General features: G+C 37.5%; 1 protein-coding gene across 1 annotated transcript in view; it reads left to right on the top strand.

Annotated features, from left to right (window-relative positions):
- CFAP54 (cilia and flagella associated protein 54) overlaps nucleotides 1-19810 on the top strand; it is a 121560-nt gene that overhangs the window by 39222 nt on the left and 62528 nt on the right. Inside the window, exons 23-32 of the mRNA XM_074901471.1 lie at nucleotides 1232-1417; nucleotides 2416-2558; nucleotides 5133-5280; nucleotides 6256-6411; nucleotides 7955-8077; nucleotides 11472-11615; nucleotides 12966-13062; nucleotides 16993-17082; nucleotides 18223-18349; nucleotides 19604-19715. Of these exons, the coding sequence (XP_074757572.1) occupies nucleotides 1232-1417; nucleotides 2416-2558; nucleotides 5133-5280; nucleotides 6256-6411; nucleotides 7955-8077; nucleotides 11472-11615; nucleotides 12966-13062; nucleotides 16993-17082; nucleotides 18223-18349; nucleotides 19604-19715 (1326 nt within the window). The remainder of the gene's footprint in view (nucleotides 1-1231; nucleotides 1418-2415; nucleotides 2559-5132; nucleotides 5281-6255; nucleotides 6412-7954; nucleotides 8078-11471; nucleotides 11616-12965; nucleotides 13063-16992; nucleotides 17083-18222; nucleotides 18350-19603; nucleotides 19716-19810) is intronic.

The raw sequence follows: 19810 nt of genomic DNA, 5'->3' as shown, positions 1-19810 counted from the left end.
CCTGGGAGAAGAGACCAGCACCAATCTTTCTACAGTGTCCTTTCAGGTAGTTGTAGAGAGTGATGAAGTCTCCCCTCAGCCTTCTCTTCCTCAAACTGAACAGTCCCAGCTCCTTCAATCGCTCCTCATAGGATTTATTCTCCAGGCCCTTCACCAGCTTTGTTGCCCTCCTCTGCACTCCCTCCAGCACCTCGATATCTCTCTCATATTGAAGTGCCCAAAACTGGACACAATACTCCAGGTGTGGCCTCACCAGTGCAGAGTACAGGGGGACTATCACCTCCCTACTTCTGCTGGTTACACTATTTCTAATACAAGCCAGGATGCCATTGGCTTTCTTGGCCACCCGGGCACACTGCTGGCTCATGTTCAGCTGCTTGTCAGTTAGAACCCCCAGACCCTTCTCTCCCAGACAATTCGCCAGCCACACCTCCCCAAGCCTGTAGCGGTGCAGGGGGTTGCTGTGGCCCAAGTGCAGGACCTGGCACTTGGCCTTGTTGAAGCTCAGCCTGTTAACGTTGGCCCACTGATCCAATCTATCCAAGTCTCTCTGTAGAGCCTTCCTATCCTCATGCAGATCGACACTCCCGCTTAACTTGGTGTCATCTGCAAACTTTCCTTTGTGTAAGTTTTCCTAGTCATGGAGGGAAAGGTGGAAAAGCCTGTTAGGAGTGAGCCACAATGTTAAAGTGCAGGTGGATAATTACCGAAAGAAAAATGAAGAAAAGATCTTGAAAGTATGTTGTTTGTTTCACAAACTCCAAAATCCTATTAATGGTACTGAGAGGACCTGAGACATTCTCTGCCCATATCTAATGCATGCATGTGGCCTGTATGGAGGAGAGCAATATGTTCTTTCTTTGGAAGCGCAGCTCAGGGCTAGAATGTTTCCAGCAAGCATGCAAACTCACAGTGTGAATGTGTAAGTGGAAAAAAAGTCTTAGAGAAAATCCAGGTCCCGGTACTTAGCTGTTCTTTTAGGTTATGTGCTGTGTTAACTCAGCTGCATTCCAGAGAAAACTGATACTTTTTTCCCCTGTCATTTCATTCTTTTTGCATTGTCCTCAAGAACCTAATATTACATGGAAACTTGACACGTCTGTTAATCTAGGTGGTACTTTGACTATATTCAAGATCATTAACTAATTTATTTAACAATACAAGTTTAGCATTTGAGATTTGGTTTTGATATGTACAGTGGGTGTAACTAGAAAACATTTTTATTTTATAGGTACCAGCTGATGGGAAAAGCCTTTTGGAAATACAAGGCTTAGATCCCAATGAGAATTACATATTTGCAGTTGCAGCATATTCTTCTGATGGAAAACTTATTGGTGATGCCATTGGAGAAACAACCAAGCCAATCCTTGCTTATCCACCTCTTTCCACTACTACTGTTAGAGCCTATCTAACTGAGGTAGGGTTAGAATGTTTGATAATAAACACCTACTTTTATTTGGTTGCAATTACTTGTTTTCACTGGTAGCTCTAAAAATTTTCTGGTAAAAATTCAAGACTTTCTTGCAAAAAGCTTGATAAGCACAAATCACAATTTTAACATAAGAAATGGTATATTTGAGTAACTTAATTCTTAATTCAAAATTATTCAGAATTGTAGTTTACAGGGAAAGATGTCTCTCAGCTAGTTTTCTTATCGCTGTTTCTGGTTTTCAATCTGAATTTAACAACTTTTTATAAATTTTTTTTTTGTTTTTGTGATTGAGATCAAGTGCTAGAAAACATCTTATTAGTCATTGTAGTATGGGATGCAAAATGTGATTGAAGCTACCAGGTATCAAATCCAACAATTTTCATATTGAAATTATTTTTGTAGTGTCTTGTGGAAAATCACAAAGGCTCTGTCAGACCCTTATCATATCTTCCTGTATTCTTAATAAAGAAAATTTAAAGGAGATTGTGACATGGAGAAAATGACATTGTTGAGCCCTATAGATCAGATCATGGGGAATGATTAGAAGATTTCCTAAAATCTTCCAGAGTAAGAGTATCTACATGAATTTATGCCTACTTGTGTAGCTTCATTTACATCCCGTTATCCAGAGCAGCAGGGCATTCTGCAGTATTAGCAAAAGTAAAATGAATCTAGGTGAAATAATATGCCTTCAAAAACTGCGGCACAGTACCCATGAAGAATTCCACAGGGGGCTGTTAGATCCTTGTTTAACAGTCAAGAAACTCTTTTGCCTTCTCTGATTCTAATTCTGAAGGCAAACTAATATTAGTAGAATCAGATTGCTACTACATGTGTTTTATTCAAGTATGTCAGAATATTCTTAAAGAAATCATAAATTTACATGTTGGGGGGAGTTTTAAATTATCTTCTTTATACTATAATCGTATTTGGCTTGGTTATTTGACAAACATGGAAACTTGGTCTTTTTTTTTTTTTTGTAGATAGCCTATCAGACTGGCAATTATACATTAGCCAGAGAAGCATTTTCACCAATGTGGGATTATTTCGTTTCAAATTCTTCTCCACTGCCTGCCAGTGCAGCTGTTATTTCTGCAAGTAGTAATTTGACTATATCTGAAAACAGGTAACTGGTGAAAACAAAATTAAAATAATAGTTAATTATAGATGTGCACATTTTACTTTAAAGAGTATCAGGTTGTGAAATTTTGTTGCAATATAAAAAACATTTGGGAAAAAAGATTTGAAATTTGAAAAATACAGTGGTTTATAATTAGTAGAGGATTTTTGCTGTTTATGGAACTACTAGCATTTATGCACTTAATTCTTTATAATGATTGTTTTCTTAGGATAATTGGAAATCATAAAGTGCCTATTAATTCTGTGTGATTCATTTTTATATGTGTGTAATGTGCACTAGGTTCTTGACTTTCTAGTTAAGGGAGCAGTAGAGTTCAGAAATTGTGAAAATTTTGTTAAAAGCACCACCTAAAATGTTACCCATTGTCTGCTAATTGTGTTTTGGCGTGGCTATATAATCTGCCAATAGTATCTGAATATATATAAAGTACTTTAGAAAAGATATTTAAATTTAATTCATTTATACATAAATTTCAAATGTTCAACCATAATACAGGTTTTTCATTATGACAAAGCCCAGCTAGAAATTTTGAGATTACATTCACTGAAATTCAATAGATCAAATGCAAAATTAATCAAAAATTAATTAATTTCCAGATAAAAGAGACTTTTATAAAATAATAGATACGAAATACTATAATAAAAAAAGTTTTAAATGTTATTTGACTGCTTATAATTTGATAATGAATTGACATCCAACATAACTGAACACAAAGCATCATCTTCACTTGCATGGAATTCTTTTTAGACTAATTCTTTCATTAGGAAAGTTTTGGCAAACTTGTGGAGGAAGTATAAAAAATTTTTCCACCATATCTGTTTCAGTTTGACAGTCTGGTTTAGTCTTGAAACCATAATGACAAGAAATAATCTTATTGCGGCTGTGTTAACTGAACGTTTCAAGAATTAAAGAAGAAATAAAGAAATAAAGGTCTTTGGTTCAAGAAATTGGTATTAGGGGGATTTCCTAAAAGTTTGTTTCCATTTCCACTTTACAGACAGAAGAACCGGTAATCAGCTATTCTGAGACATATAATGTAGCTAGTGTTTCCTGTATATTGCTTTGATATTTTTGCACCAGACCCCACGGTTTTCTCATGGTAATGCTGTTTGGATGCATGCAGATAGTGTAGGCTTGTGTGTGCTTTGAATCCTGTTACAAGAGAAAGTAAAGTGCCTAAGCATACTTCTTGCTATTTGGGGCTCAGCCAGACCACTGGTGTGTATCCTGTCTGTCCTTCAAGTGCCACCAGGTGTCTGATATTAGGCATACAAATTGACCGAGATTCTTGATGTTACATGCCCTAAGAGCATTTGGGATTTACAGGCAGCCTGTGGACTGCATTGATGCAGGCAGATAATCACTACACATCCTATTTCATGACCGTGTGGATGTTTTAAATCTATCCCTGGTCTAGGCAGCAAAGCAGGAATGCAGGTCTGGTCCTTGTGGCTTTTTTTTTTCCCCACCTGTTTCTCATTAATCTTTTTTTCTAAACAGGTGTTGGTTTTTGTGGGGTTCTGTTTGGTTTGGGTGGGGTTTTTTTAAACACATAGAGCTCTAGAGATAACATTTGAATGAAGCTGCTTTCAGATAAATCAGATGAAAATTTTAAATAGCTGTGCAAAACAGTTTCAGGGATTTTGCTTTTCTGACCGTTATGTCCAAGCCTAATTTAAAAAAAAAAATTTAACAATTAATATGGAAGAATCTCAGAGTTGCAGTATCAGACCTGAAATAAGGCAGTTTCAGTTTTACTGGTCGGTAGCTAAGAAGTTAGATGGACTAGTTTGAAAATACTTAGGACTTAAAAAGACAGTAGAGGGAGCTGGAAGGAAAGGAAACTTGTTTCCAGCTGGAAGCCCTGCTGTTATTTTGGTAAGGTGAAGTATGTGAATGTGTCTATTTGATCTTCTTTCTTGAGTTTCAGTCTCTTTTAGGAAATACAATCCAGGAGGAGGAGGCATTTGTTTCTTATACTTCAAAATCATAGGATTTTTCCCCTAATAAAAATATTTTACAAAAACATGTAGCAAGGACAAATAGCCCCCTACCCCCAGGGAATTAAAATGACAACAAAAAAGCAGGCAGAAGAAAAGAGATTCTTTAGAGACTTGTAATATAAGACATCAGTGATGAAAAGGAGTCTGTTACTAATACTTAGTAATGGGCTTCACAACTGCATGTGTTATTGTCAGAACACAAAAATAATGTATAAAGACAGTTAAATAAACTGTAGCATCCTAAGTTTTCGAAGTTAGTTCAAAGTAAGTTTCATTGGATTAGATGAAACAGCTAAGGAAAAGCCATCCTAGGATAATAGAAAGCAGACAACAGTTTGAAAAGGAGTCTTATCCCTTTTATTTTTTTGTTAGAAATTTTAAGCCATTTTTTCAGTTTTGTGTACATGTCTTATTTCCAGAAGTAGCTACAGTAATCCTTTGTGTCCATAGCTTTAAAATTAAAGTCTGCATTTTAATATAATGCAGTTTCAGGCATGTGATATCTGAATCATCATTAACATTACTTTTACCTTTCTCTTGCTTTTTTATTTTGTAGGTTATGTTTTGAAGCTATATCTCAGACTTCTCCTATTACCTTGCACCTCTTTCTGAGGAATATATTTGTTGTCTGTGACATCAATGTCATGGAAGGAGCACTATTCTGTGATTCCATCTGTTCCAGTGATATACTTTATGAGAAACAAGTATGTATGGCTTAAAATAATATACTGGATTTGATTTTACTATTTGATCATCTTTATTTCATCAGTGCAAGATAAATGTTGTAATGCATTAATCCTATTTATGGAATACTTCATTTTCTGCAGGTTATGGTCTCCCTTTCTGAAGTATTTTAGTAACTGTTGATTATTTTGTATGCTGGTGGAAAGATGGTTTCTGAGTCAGTTATTGCCTGATCCAAACCCCATTGATTCCAAATGGGGAAGGATTTTCCTTGACTTCAGGGGCAGTAGACTGGAATTTAAGAAAAAAGTATATAATCATTATTATTTTTGCCTAAGATGCATCTTTGAATTTTAATTTTAAACATTTCTGCTATTTAGTACATATATTTTCATTAATACTGAACTTCTAACAGGGTTTCTAACAGTTTTAATATACTAAGCTTCTTTTATCTTATTACAGACTTTATTATAGTATAATGATATGCTAATGACCCAAAAAACTTTATTTTTTTGAGTAATCAATCTTTGCCTCCTGTATTACTAAATTGTTATTCTACTCTTTCTTTGCTGAAGTACTTGTCTCGTAAAATGTGAGCAGTCGATTACTCAGTGACTTTACTGGATCTGCTCACACATACAAGGACTGCAGCAGATAACTGGAAAGGAAAGGAAGGCGTTGTTATCCTCCCCTTACCTACTCTGAGAGGTTAGCATGTGAAATTTCCACTCTGCACAGGTCGATGTTGTTAACCAGACTTTGCAAAATATATGGATAAATTAAGAGGGCACAATTAGGTCAAGAACAATCATTTCCTTTGCAATCATGAATCATGTTGCATTTGTTTACATTGGCACCTTAGAAAAATTCATTTTTAAACTTCTATCTCACTTGCTGCTTACACTGCTTTTTAAACTGCAGTAACATCTTTCACTCTCAGATTATTTAAAATCACAGAATTCATATTTGAATCAAAATGTGTTTTTATTTTACAGGTTTCTAGATTAGCAGAATGTGAAAGAATGATTGTGGCAACTGAACTTAGCAATTGGTTGAACAATGCAAGCTACACCCTGCAGTCTGTTGTACAATGTTATGGTCTCCTTGCTCCAATTATTTATCACAAGATTTCTTCAGTGCCAGTAGTTCAGGTGAGAGCATTTTAAGATAAAGCAGCTGTCACCAAAGTTCTGCAGTTATAATGACTCAAATTAAACTTATAATGGAGTGTATACTGGGAGAGTTAGGTGTCTAGGCTTCTAGTTCTTAGTAGCTGCTGACAGAAAAGCCTTTTATGGTTTTTTGTGTTCCCAGTGCATATATGTTCAGTGTAAGCTGCACAGATTCTGCTCTCAGATATGCTAAAGTAACTACAGAATACTGATTTTTCCTTCAGGATGATTTGTTGGTATTTTAAACCTATAATAGAATCTATGAAGTAACTTCTACTTGAATGCTATTTGCAGATGGTAATTTTGAGGAAAGAAAAGCAGCATTTGCCTATGGCTTTTTTTGGAATGCTTGCTTCATATACAGTTTTCTTCTTTTCTTAAAGAAAGAAGCCTATTCAATGTTTTTGTTAATGCAGTCTTTAGTTTTCAGGCATGTGCTGCTTTCCAGAAGCAAGCACCTTCTCTTTGAAAACAGAGTTCTGTTCCTGAATCCTTTCCTGCCATTTCTGAAGCAGCAGGTGTGGGTTTTAGATTCAGCAAGGATACAGTAGAAACATGCAACTCTTTCCCCAGAATTTTCCCCATAATTCCCTATAATTCCCCGTAAGGAGTAGGGTGTTGGTAAGAGGACCCACTGAGGGTCCAGAGAAGGTGAAGTTATTGGGCTGACCCCGGGGTCCATCCAGGGGAAAAAGTCAGGAGTGGTAGGAGCTGGAGCCAGAGACTGGAGACAAGGCTACAACACAGGTCCAAGGTCCATCCAGGAGTCAGAACTGAAGACTGGCACACCAATACCATAGCTCAAGCAGGGGGGGACTGAAGGCTTGTGCCTGAGTTTAGTTGGGACTACTGGGCCCTGGGGCAGAAGGTGTGAGAGGAGGCCCCAAGTAAGGCTGCTCAGGGAATGCCCATTCAGGCAGTCAGGGCCCTGAGATGATTTTAGGAGTGTTTACAAAAAAAAAAATTAAAATCAATTTACATACAGGGATTGCCTCTTTCTTAGGAAGTTGTTGGTTGTGATGACCTACTAAAGGTACAGCTAGCCACTGGAAATGGCTTCTTTTTCAGATTTCCTTATTAAAGGAAAGAAAAATTTATTCACCTATTCTTTTCAAGTCTGATGGACAAAAATGGGGGAACAAAGTTTTTTGGTTTTAGACTATACTGTAAACCTTTGTCTTCCACTTAAATTCCTGACCAACCTGATATATTTTTAAGTAGTCCTCTACTAGGAGTATCTCACTGAAATAAGCATTCTTTAATTTCATGTTAATTAAATCAGCAAAAATATCCATCTTGTATGTGTAATTTAATATCTGTGATTTTATATGAACATGTCATTTATTCCAAAGGGCTGTGGTTGAAATCTTGACACCATTAAATTTGATTAAAATGTTGTTATTGGCTTTTGTAGAGATAGCATTTGATCCTATCTGTTAGATTTCAAAGTATTTTTAAAGTTCTCCATCAATTACTTGTGTGTTGCACCCTCCAAACTTTGTTTTAACCCTTGTATTTACAGATCCTCATTAAGTGCTTAGTTGTCCTTCAAGAAATTCCAAGTGCTGCTTTGCAGAGGAGACAAGCAGGATATTATGAAAGTATTCAGCATATGATAGCTTGTACTTCTTTTTATACAGCAAAGGTATGCTGTGTATTATTGTGCTTACATCTTAGTTTAAGGTATAGCTCTTGTCATTTAGAGAAAAAAAAGTTTTAGTAAGCTGGCCTTCAGAGTAGTATCTTAAAGAACCGTCACTCTTAAATAGTGAAGGTATAGAAATATTTATTAGTATCTTTTGTATCAGTGCATTTTATATAATAATGACATTTTGACATTTTAATAGAATTGAGAATTTTCATTTGTTCAGAAAATGGGCTGTAACTGTTAGTCCATGACAGGAAATCTGTGTTTTATATCATTGTATTTATTTTTACACTTAAGGTAGTAGTATTTTCAGCAAGGCCTATATGTACTATATAAATTTAAAAGTTTATTTACTGCAAATAGGCAATATTTGTAGTTTTCATCAGGTTAGCATATCTGGCTTATTTGATATTAGATTAGATACTTCATACTATTTGGTCCCACATACTGGCAAGAACATAAACACCTTGATTTTTAACCATAATGCATATCTGTAGGTCACATTTATGATTCAGATACTCAATCTATTTATTGAGAAAAGGAGAAATGTGGTACTGGTAGGATTTTTTTTCCTCGGGTATAGAGACATGCTAGAGTTAAAGTACCCACCAGAATAAACATATGATGCTGAAAGAGTCAGCTTTGTTCTAGCTTTGAGTACAGCTCAGCTAAGAGTTCATACTGAAGCTGAGCTGTGGCTGATGCTTTGCAGGATTCCCCAGCATTGGTGATCTCTCACCCCAGTCTTTATAGGAGCTGGATCTCTGTGCGGACCTCACAAGACCAGAGTAGTGTTAAATACCCTTAAAAACGCACTGCAAGAAGACCCAATTTTCATTCTTTCTATAAAGATGAGTATTTTAAGCCTTAGTGTTTTCATTTCCTCCATATTAACCAATTATTTCATGGTTTTGAGGGCAGTGTCAGGGCACAGCGAAGGATGGGGAGCCAGCAGCCAAGGGCAATGCTACGGCTGGCAGGGCAACACCCAGCGGTCGGATTCAGCCAGGAATCCAGATCATTGGGCAAGTTTGTGGTGATGAGGCAGGTATGAGCTGAAGCTGGGAAGTCAATCCACAGGTCAGGATCAGATCTGGTGAGGGTAGCTAGGGGTCAGACACAGCCCAGCAGGTGCTCCATCATGATGGGAGCAGTCTGAGGTCAAGCTGAAGAGTCAGTTCATGGGTCAGGTAACTAGACCAGTGGATCCGTTGCCAGGCCCAGGCATGGCTTGGAGCATGCTGTAGACCAGCATTCCTACCACATAGGAGCTGGCAGGGACTGTAGGCTTAGGCCTGAGCTGAAAGGGAGATCCTGGCCCTATGGGAGGAGGACCCAGGTGGAAGCTAGCAAAGCATCAAGACCTTAATATAGTGTTGTTGGATTCCCCAGCTAAATGACTGTCAGCTTGACTTCGGTGCCTGGGAAGCTGATGGAGCAGCTCATCCTGAGTACCATCACACCACACATGTGGGACAACCAGATGCTCAGGCCCAGTCAGCATGGGTTTATGAAAGGCAGGTCCTGCTTGACAAACCTGATCTCCTTCTACAACAGGGTGACCTGCTTATTGGATGAGGGAAAGGCTGTGGGTGTTGTCTACCTTGACTTTAGCAAGGCCTTTGATACCATTTCCCACAGCATTCTCCTGGTGAAACTGGCTGCTCGAGGCTTGGATGGGCACACACTTCTCTGGGTAAAAAACTGGCTGGATGGCCGGGGCCAAAGAGTTGTGGTGAATGGAGTTAAATCCAGTTGGCGGCCGGTCACGAGTGGTGTCCCCCAGGGCTCGGTTTTGGGGCCACTCCTGTTTAACATCTTTATTGATGATCTAGACGAGGGGATCGAGTGCACCCTCAGTCAGTTTGCAGATGACCCCAAGTTGGGTGGGAGTGTTGATCTGCTCGAGGGTAGGGAGGCTCTGCAGAGAGACCTGGACAGGCTGGAGCCATGGGCTGAGGCCAACTGGAGGAGTTTCAATAAGGCCAAATGCCGGGGGCTGCCCTTGGGCCACAACAACCCCCAGCAGCGCTACAGGCTTGGGGAGGAGTGGCTGGAGAGCTGCCAGTCAGAGAGGGACCTGGAGGTGCTGATTGACAGCCGGATGAACAGGAGCCAGCAGTGTGCCCAGGTGGCCAAGAAGGCCAAAGGCATCCTGGCTTGTGTCAGCAATAGTGTGGCCAGCAGGGACAGGGAAGGGATCTGACCCCTGTACTTGGCACTGGTGAGGCCGCACCTCGATTCCTGTGTTCAGTTTTGGGCCCCTCACTACAAAAAGGACATTGAATGACTCGAGCGTGTCCAGAGAAGGGCAACGAAGCTGGTGCAGGCTCTGGAGCACAGGTCGTACGGGGAGCAGCTGAGGGAACTGGGGGTGTTTAGTCTGGAGAAGAGGAGGCTGAGGGGAGACCTCATCGCCCTCTACAGCTACCTGAAAGGAGGTTGCAGAGAGCTGGGGATGAGTCTCTTTAACCAAGTAACAAGCGATAGGACAAGAGGTAATGGCCTCAGGTTGCACCAGGGAAGGTTTAGACTAGATGTTAGGAAATATTTCTTTCCAGAACGGGTTGTTGGGTGTTGGAATGGGCTGCCCAGGGCAGTGGTGGAGTCCCCATCCCTGGAGGTGTTTAAAAGTTGGGTTGACATAGTGCTGAGGTATCTGGTGTAGTTGAGAATGGTCAGTGCTAGGTCAATGGCTGGACTGGATGATCTTCAAGGTTTTTTCCCGCCTAGATGATTCTGTAATCTATACAATTATTCTCAATCCCAAAGACAAACATCCTAACATGAAATTATCTTGCATATAGCGGAAGCACTTCGGCCTTTAGAGCTCTATCTAAAGGAGATGAAGCCATCTATAAATATTCCCTACACCATTCATTTATAAATTTTGTAATTTTAAAAATAAATTTCACTACTACTTTTACTAATACATTTGGGATTTTCAGATGTACACTTTATACTGTAGAGGTATATGAGGATCATTTTGTTACCTTTTATATTCTTTGATAGCAGTACTGCCTGTGAACAGGGAGAATGTCAGTCACAGCAATAGATACTTCTGGTTAAATCTTTTTGTTCTCTGAGGGATAGGTTAAGTAGAAGAACAACACATGGATAACATACCTGTAATTGCAATTGTTTTACAGGTCTATAGTACTGTTTTTTTATGAAAGGAAATTTAACTTTTTCAGAATTGTCAGTGGTAGGTTAATGGTCAGACTAGATGATATTTGAGGTCTTTTCAAACCTAGATGATTCTGTGATATATGAAGTATTGAGTAATTAATTTTTATTTCTAATACTCAGGCATTTTGACAATTATAAGTAGACAATAATGAAACATTACATGTTATGCAAAAAAATTACATAACAGATGATTCTTTAATAGGTACTACGTTCATGGAAAGAATATGAACTGGCAGTAATTATTGTTAACTACGGGAAAAAATTGTTGGATTCCTCACCAATAATCTCACCTTGCCTGTCAAGAGCTATGAAAACTGAAGAAACACACATTAACAAAGAAGTTAAAGTAATTGCTCTTATTTTTCATGTTTGTTTTCTCTAAATATGATACTATTTTGAAGACTACATTTATTAACTTTTTATCTTAGAAGTTATTGTATGGAATAAGAGTTTCCTCGTAGAGTTCCCAAAGTATAGCTGATAGGCTTCTGTTTAATTGTAGCTATCTTTGTTAAGGATGGTTGCAGATTTTAGTGGGTACAGGATCTCATCTTGTTGAATTGGAGAGGGGATAGCAATATTCAGTTAAGAGCCATAAGGGTCCTGCTGATATTTATACAAGCATCCCTAACTGATGTTCACATATAGTTTCCAGGAAAGCTTTATTAGACAGGAAAAAATAATTAAAGAATTTTACAAATAAAGAAGAGAAAAATGTGATATAGAAACTTAGACTCTCATTTAGTGTAGCAGCTGCTTGAAGCTGAGTCATAATAAGAGAGTAACTTAGGAATTGTATAGAATGAAAAATATTTCTCAATGGAGGAAGAACTTTCAACTCAAGGACTGTAATACATGAATTCCAAAGAGATGAAGCAGATTATCAGGATTTCCTGCAATTTAGAATCAGAGTAAAGTGTTGATTCGCCATACTTTTCTGTCTGTTTTTTCTTTAAATAATTTTAGAAGAGATTTTACTAGAGAGGAGATTGGAAAAAGAGGTAGAAAAGGAGGAATAATGAGAGAGGAAGAAAGGAAGCAGTGTGAGCATGGAACCAAGATCTATTAAAGAGAGGGACAAAAAGTCAATCAGTTTACAGAGGAGGATTTCTGTAAAAAAAATGTGTAGGACACTGATGTGATCGAGGACAAAATTTTCTGCATTGCTTATCGCTGAGTTTGTGTTACCTGCTCCCAGGTTCATACTGAAAAAGAGAAAGTAATCTAAGATCATAGGAACAATAGAGTATCTTGAGCCAAGTAGGCATGACTGAAAATTAAATTTTCACCAAAGTGAAAAAAAAGAACAATTGTGTGTCCAGAGGAAGATTTTTATTTCTGTAGGCAGTATATAATTACAAAAAATACTTTTTCTGGAAAACACATTTTGTCAATCTGTTCAAATATGTTGTTGTAGTAGCATGTGGCACTTCGCTAAAAATTTATTTGGTGGCAGAGCAACTCCACTCCCTTGGAGATGAATCAAGAATGAATCATGGACAGCTTTTTGAAGCCATTCTAAAAAAAATTACGAACAACAATTTTATTTCAGTTGAAAAGGAAAATAAGACCATATTGATGAATTTATCAAATATAGAATTAGAAGAGTTGGGCTCTAACCTAAACTCCACTGTTGACCTGCTGGTTTTAGTTAGGTAAAAGTTAAGTTTTCATAACTAAGTATTGGATATTTCAGACCACTTTTGCAAAGACAGCCCATTTAGCTGCAATGGAAAAAGCAACAGAAAATCTAAGTGCTCTTGAATCAAATCTCCTCAGACTGACAAAACCAGGTGGGTGTACTATTGAAGCACTTCTTACATTTTTCTATGGAGTTTTCTATGGTTTATTTGTAAAAATTATTTACCTAAGAAGTACTTTTATTTCATATATCTTCCATTATAAATTGACCAAAATAATAATTTCAGTGATCTTGTTTATAGATGGTAGTGATGTATATAAATGAAGTTTGTTAATCTTTTCATAATTTCTACCAAAACACTTATTCCTTCTTAGAAAGGAATGGTCATATTTGTTCTGTTCTGCAAATACATATATGTTCTGATCTGTGTAAACTGGGTTCCACATTATTTAGGCTTGCTTTATCCACCTATATCAAAAAATGCAGTGGCAAAGAGTATTGCCCATTTACAGCATTTCCTGCTGTCTTACCAGTTCTAGCAGTAATGATGGCTGCAGGAAATTGTAGTGGAGAAAAGACTTGCTGAAGAGTTAACAGAAATAGGCCTTTTTGTGAAGGAATTGCATGTATACTAGTATTTAACTAGCTTGTAACTCAGGAGTGAGTATATCAACTTTAAAATATCTTAGAGTCTGGGTGAAGAACAAGAATTTTCAGACTAATAGTCCTGCCAAAGTTAGATGTATTAAAGGAAATATGATTAGAATTTAAAACACAGAGCCACTACTACTCTTTTTCCCCATTATATTTACATGGCATCTTGTACTCCTTGGAGCCTGAATAGAATCATAGAATAATTTAGGTTGGAAGGCATTTATTCCACCCCCCTGCTCAAAACAGATACAATCAGATCAGGTTCCTCTGGGACTTGTCCAGTCAAGTTTTGAATCTCTCTGAAGAAAGAGATTTTGCAACCTTTATGGGCAACCTGTTCCAATAGTTGACCATTCTTCTGGTTAAAAAGTTTGGAAATTTCTGATTTCCAACTTGTGTGTATTGCCACTGTCATGGTTTAACCCCAGTCAGCAACTAAGCACCACACAGCCATTCATTCCCTCCCTGATGGTGGGATGGGGAAGAGAATTGGAATGGTAAAAATGAGAAAACTCATGGGTTGAGATAAAGATGGTTTAATAGGTAAAGCAAAAACTGCACATGCAGGCAAAGCAAAACAAGGAATTCATTCACCACTTCCCATTGACAGGCAGGTGTTCAGCCACCTCCAGGAAAGCAGGGCTCCATCACACATAACAGTTACTTGAGAAGACAAATGCTGTCATTCCGAATGTTCCCCCCTTCTTCCCCCCAGCTTTATATGCTGAGCGTGATGCTGCATGGTATAGAATGTCCCTTTGGTCAGCTGGGGTCAGCTGTCCCAGCTGTGTCCCCTCCCAACTTTTTGTGCACCCCCAGCCTCTTCACTGGCAGGGCGATGTGAGGAGCAGAAAAGGCCTTGATGCTGTGTGAGCACGGCTCAGCAATAGCTAAAACATCCCTGTATTGTCAACACTGTTTTCAGTACAAGTCCCAACCATAGCGCCATGCTAGCTACTATGAAGAAAATTAACTCTATCCCAGCCAAAACCATCCCATCTCTTGTGCTTTCAGTGAGGAGTCTGTCTCCGTGTTCTGTATTCCTATTAGGTACATGTAGACTCCTCTTAATCTTTTCAAGACTGAATAAACCCAGTTCTCTTGGCCTCTTATTGCTTTGTCATGTAGTCTAACTCCTTATCATCTTGGTGGCCCTTTGCTGGACTTCCTCCAGTATGTCAGTGTCTTGTACTGCAGTGTCCAAAACCTAACACAGTAATCTAGATGTGGTCTCACAAGTGCCAAATAAAGGGGAATAGTCACTTCTCTTGACCTGCTGGCTATGCTGTTTCTAATACAGCCCAGTATGCAACTGGTCTTTGCTGCAAGAGCACACTGCTGACTCATGTTCTAGTTAACATCCATCATGTCTATATACACATTTGTCTTAGAAGAAAAAGCATTTCTGTAATAAATAGGATAAAAAGAGTGATGCAAAAATTCCATTCATCTGTGCTCTGATCATTTTTTGCTACTGACATTGATGCCTGCATTCCTGCAGAACAAGTTACAGAATGAATGAATTCTGTAAATTAATTGAAAATTGCATTGATTACTTAATAAAATTACGTTCCTTTCTTGCTTAATAGAAAGTTAAATTAATGGGTTAATCAGTTAGAGAAGAACATACTTTTAGTAATTGGCAAATACTTGTGGTGGTTTAAGCCCTGCCGGGACCGGAGACCACGTTGCCGTTGCCCCTCCCCCACCCTCAGCCGGTCAGGCTGGCAGTGAGGCACAAACCCCGGGTTAAAATAAGAAGAAATTTAATACAACAGTGTGATAAACAATCTGAACAACAACAGTAGCAATGGTAACAACAATAAACAGCAATAACAGTGAACAAGACAAAAGATATACAGAGAAATACCGCAAATGGTTACGGAACAAGCCCGCCGTGAGCTCCCCACCACCAAAGCCACCAAGGAAAAAGTTCCCGCGCTCCGACCTGACGTCAGCATGGTATGAATAACCTGGCTGGAGATCCCTTCCCCCTTCTCAGCTGGGGAAACTTAACCCTGTCCTAGCTGAACCAGGACATACTTGATGGCTGAAGTCTGCTCTGTTGCTGAAACAGCATATTTGTCAATGTTTCAGGATACAAACTTAAGAGGAATCTTTTGCTGAGGCCATGCAAAACAAATAAAAAAGCTTACAGCTGTCCTTACAAATATGTATAAGTAGTTTAGGACAATGTGTACACCTATAGGGCATGCTGTTAAAAATATTTTGGAAGAAACCTTCTGATAGAAAATCCTTAAAAGTGGATCAACACTTATCATTCCATTGATGATAGTCTGGGAGAAAAAAGGAGAAGTTGAATCAGCTTCTATTAATAAGAAACTTAGAAAAACAAAGTATTTCATACACAGTACAATTTAAATTCTGTGATTTCAAGTGGTTTCTCATTTTAAACATTTTTGGGAGGTATTATTTTTTGTGAAAATGCTTATTTGAAGCAATGTATTTTTGAACTTGTCAAATAGGAGAGAGTACTAATAAAGGATGTGACTTGTCCTGAAAAGAAAATTAAAAAAAAAATCTGCTTGTCCTGCTGGCTGTCAGACTGAATTTGCGTTCAACAGATTTCAGCTGAGTGCTTCCCTCTGGAGGGTGTAGCTATTGCTCCGCTATCTGGAACTGGTAGTTCCAGAGTGCACTTTTAACCTTGCTTTTTTCAGGGACCAGCTGCATTGATCTTTTTCAACCACAGAACTTGTCTAAGCACAAAATTTGTAGGTCATGTTTCTTTATTAAGGTAAAATAGCACCTATTACATGTAACATTGTTATGGTGGTCATCATCTGGTAACACAGTTGTGTTTAACTCTCAAACTTGAATCCAAGTTATTGGTCTCCTATATATTCTAAATGTTATATGTATAATATATACTATTTACACCCATATCTTATATATTATTTATAGAATAGAAATACATTTGTATACATAGATTTATATAAATATTTAGGTGAAGATTAAAAAATCCCTGTACCTGCTTATGCTATCCATATGCTGAGCATGTATGTAAGCACTAGTCACTAGTAGCATTATGTGTTCAGTTCATGCTGTACAGCTTTAAATACATATTTGGACATGTCCTTACTGCACATGCTCCTCCACAGATGATTTGTATGGACCTTTGTTAGACCTCTGATGAACTCCAGACATCCTGTTCATTAGTCTAGTAGCTGGAAGTTCATCAGTCACATCTGTAAGCTCTTCATTATTTAAGAGGCACAACTATAATACTTATATTAGAAGAAAAATGCAAGCTTTTGAATTCCCCTCTGTATGACAGTGAGAGATTTAAAAGAAAACTCTGTGCTAAAGAAGGATTTTTCTAGTCTTCAATTACAATTCCAGGTAGAATTTCTATTCTGCACTATCACTGCTTGTCATAATGGATTTGGTTTGCTTATTGATGTAGCTCGTGGATCAGAGCTTACAGGACAGGAAGATCCTTTGTTCCTTTACCCTGTAATTTCATGTTGGACATCAAAGAGTGCTTATCGAGAAGGTAGGATAATTGGTATTTATTTTAATTGTAAAGATTTCTTTACTTCAGAAGGCTGCCAGTAAAGCTGTCTACTTCTTGCTTGAAATAAGCTCTTGGAAACTTTCTCTTCATTTTGTTCTCAAATATACAAAACAAAGTAAAACAGCTTAAAAAAAGTTCTTAGTACAGTCACATTTAGAAGTATGTGAAATACTTTCAACAAATTATTTTAGATGTTGACGTTAGGTATATACAATACTAATATTTAAATAATTTGAATAATGTTTTTTTTCTAATAACCTTAAAAATGATCTCATTTAAAAGTTGTGTGAAGTTTTCAGAGATTCTGTTTGTGTGGAATGTTACTCTTAAATTGACATACCTTGTTTCCACATTAAATTATATTACTGAAAGAAGAATTCACAGAAGTCTGAGTACACTTGTGTTTCTACAATAGGATTTAAGATTCAGGTATGGGGCATTTGCCACTGCCTTATTTTTCTTCATATACTGTGTTAAAAATAACAATGGAGCCTGCCCTGTAACATTAGTATAGCTTTCAGATAGGATAAATATTTATATATTTCTTCATGGTAAATAATTATGAAGACAGCCATGCAGTAAAAGCAGTTTGCAAACAATTAAAAAGCTGCCTAAAATTTAGACAACACAGCTCCATTGCTGCAATGAGAACTGTGTGATGCTTGTACACTTAATGTGGCTGTCACTGAGCAGAGCAACCTAAGTGAATAGGATACAGTTACTTTGTGTATACTTGGTTTATTGTTTTTTCAGGCTTTTAAGGCATGTGTACAATTAGGCATGTTGAATAGTCTTATAAAATATTTTTGCACTATGTACTGCATGAAACAAAAATAGTTCCAAACCTGTTTTCTCAGTCCCTAGAATGTTTGTCATTGTTAGAGTGTAAATAGAATGAGTTTGTGAGTCTGGATACCTAATCACAAGAAGTATTTTGCAACTGCTATTGTGTATCATGACCTATCTGATTTTAGCATCAGAATGCCTTTTCTTCATCAGCATGCAACATGACATAAGTATGTACTTTGAGACGTACATAACTGTAATTACAGCTGAATTCAGAAACCTGTTACAGCATAAATACAAAACCTGTGTTAATTATTTGTTACTTTATTGCAGTGATGAAATTCAGAAAGAAAGCACGTTTTCTTGAGTTTTTCGTTCAACTTTTGCACAAAATCCTGAATGAAGAGAAGTTTCAATGGGTTCTGGAATGGGCAGGCAATGTTCAAGTTTACTTGAAAAGGTAGATCTCTGTTATAGTAGTGGTGAAAAACTACTTCTTAGGTTTACCAGTGTCACAGTTACAGCAGAAACTGTATATTGTACATGGTGGAAGACACATCTGGAGCCATTTCCATGGCTCCTAGTCCACAGAAGTTCCATAAACATAGAGGATTATATAGCTACAGAAGATACTGTATTGTGACTTTGTTGTAAATGGAGACTTCTCCCTTGGTTGTATCTGTTCAAAACTCCTGTCTACCATCAGCAATTTCTAGGATTTTCCTTTTCACAGACACCACTTGGTACTATGGCCATTTGCCATATTATTATGAGGCAGTGGGATAACTTAGAAAAGTATGTTGGCTTAAATCAAAAGCAAACTGATCAGGGCCTATTGTAGTGCCTAAAAAAAGTTCTATACTGAAAAGATAAGTGGAACCAAACTGTAGACACTTGTTAAAGGATTTTACCAGACTGTGGGTATCTCTAGGCTTGCTTTATTAACAACTCAGAGTTGGGCCATCACCTCAGTGAGTGGCAACAGCTGACAAAGAGCATCTTATATTTATATGTTTCTTCATAAAATGCAATACAATACCAATTCATCATCAGTTTCAAAAGTCCATTATATTCCAGAGTTCTGACTAGTTCTTGTTCCACGCCAGTTCCTCTTCTGACATTGCTGCTCACTGATGCAGTCTTCGGTCATCACGATTATTTATCTTCAGTATTGTTCCTAGAGCACCTTGTGCTGTTTAAAACAATATATATTTATTAATATTCCTGCTATTAATAATATCCTAAGAGAAAAGAGATTTCTAAAGCTTATTCCCTTTACACACCTACCTAAAAGGATCCCAAAGAATTTTAACTATAACTTTGTTAAAAATGCACATCGGTATTTCTAAAATTTGAAAGGCAAATTATCAATGAAAAGGAGATCTATTATAGGAAACAGAAACTGCTGTTACAAAAGATAAAAAATATTAGACATGAAGAAGTTCTTTGAAGAATTTCATAGTAGAATTTGGATAATGAAAACTATTTTGTTTTACTAGGAGTTAGGAAGTTGAGATAGTTGTTACCTATAAGTTCAGGTAATAAACTTTGAAAGTGAGCACTTCCTGTCTTCTGACATGGAAGAAGGAAAGAAAACCTGCTGAATTTAGAACTTCCAATGAAACAGGAATTGCATGTGCTCTATCTGTTTCCAAAGATTACATTTTAACTACGAAACATCATGGTGATGATTTTAACATTATTTGTTTGTCAGGAGGAACAACCGTTTTCTCTGTATCAGTGGAATTTCAACACAAGAAACAAGTTCACCCACTCTGCCAGAAGGCATGGATAGATACACTACAGGAGTTGTGGAGTTTCAGAAAGTGAGTTTCATTTTTAAGGTGTCATGTATGTCTTTACTGGGCAGCAGTACCATAAACACAAAAATAATTTTTTAATAGCTGTCTCAAAAACCTCA

This window comes from Athene noctua, chromosome 3, assembly GCF_965140245.1.
Source record: "Athene noctua chromosome 3, bAthNoc1.hap1.1, whole genome shotgun sequence".
In the NCBI taxonomy this organism is placed as follows: domain Eukaryota; kingdom Metazoa; phylum Chordata; class Aves; order Strigiformes; family Strigidae; genus Athene; species Athene noctua.
The sequence above is the reverse complement of the archived record's forward strand: the minus strand, read 5'-3'. Positions and strand labels throughout refer to the sequence as shown.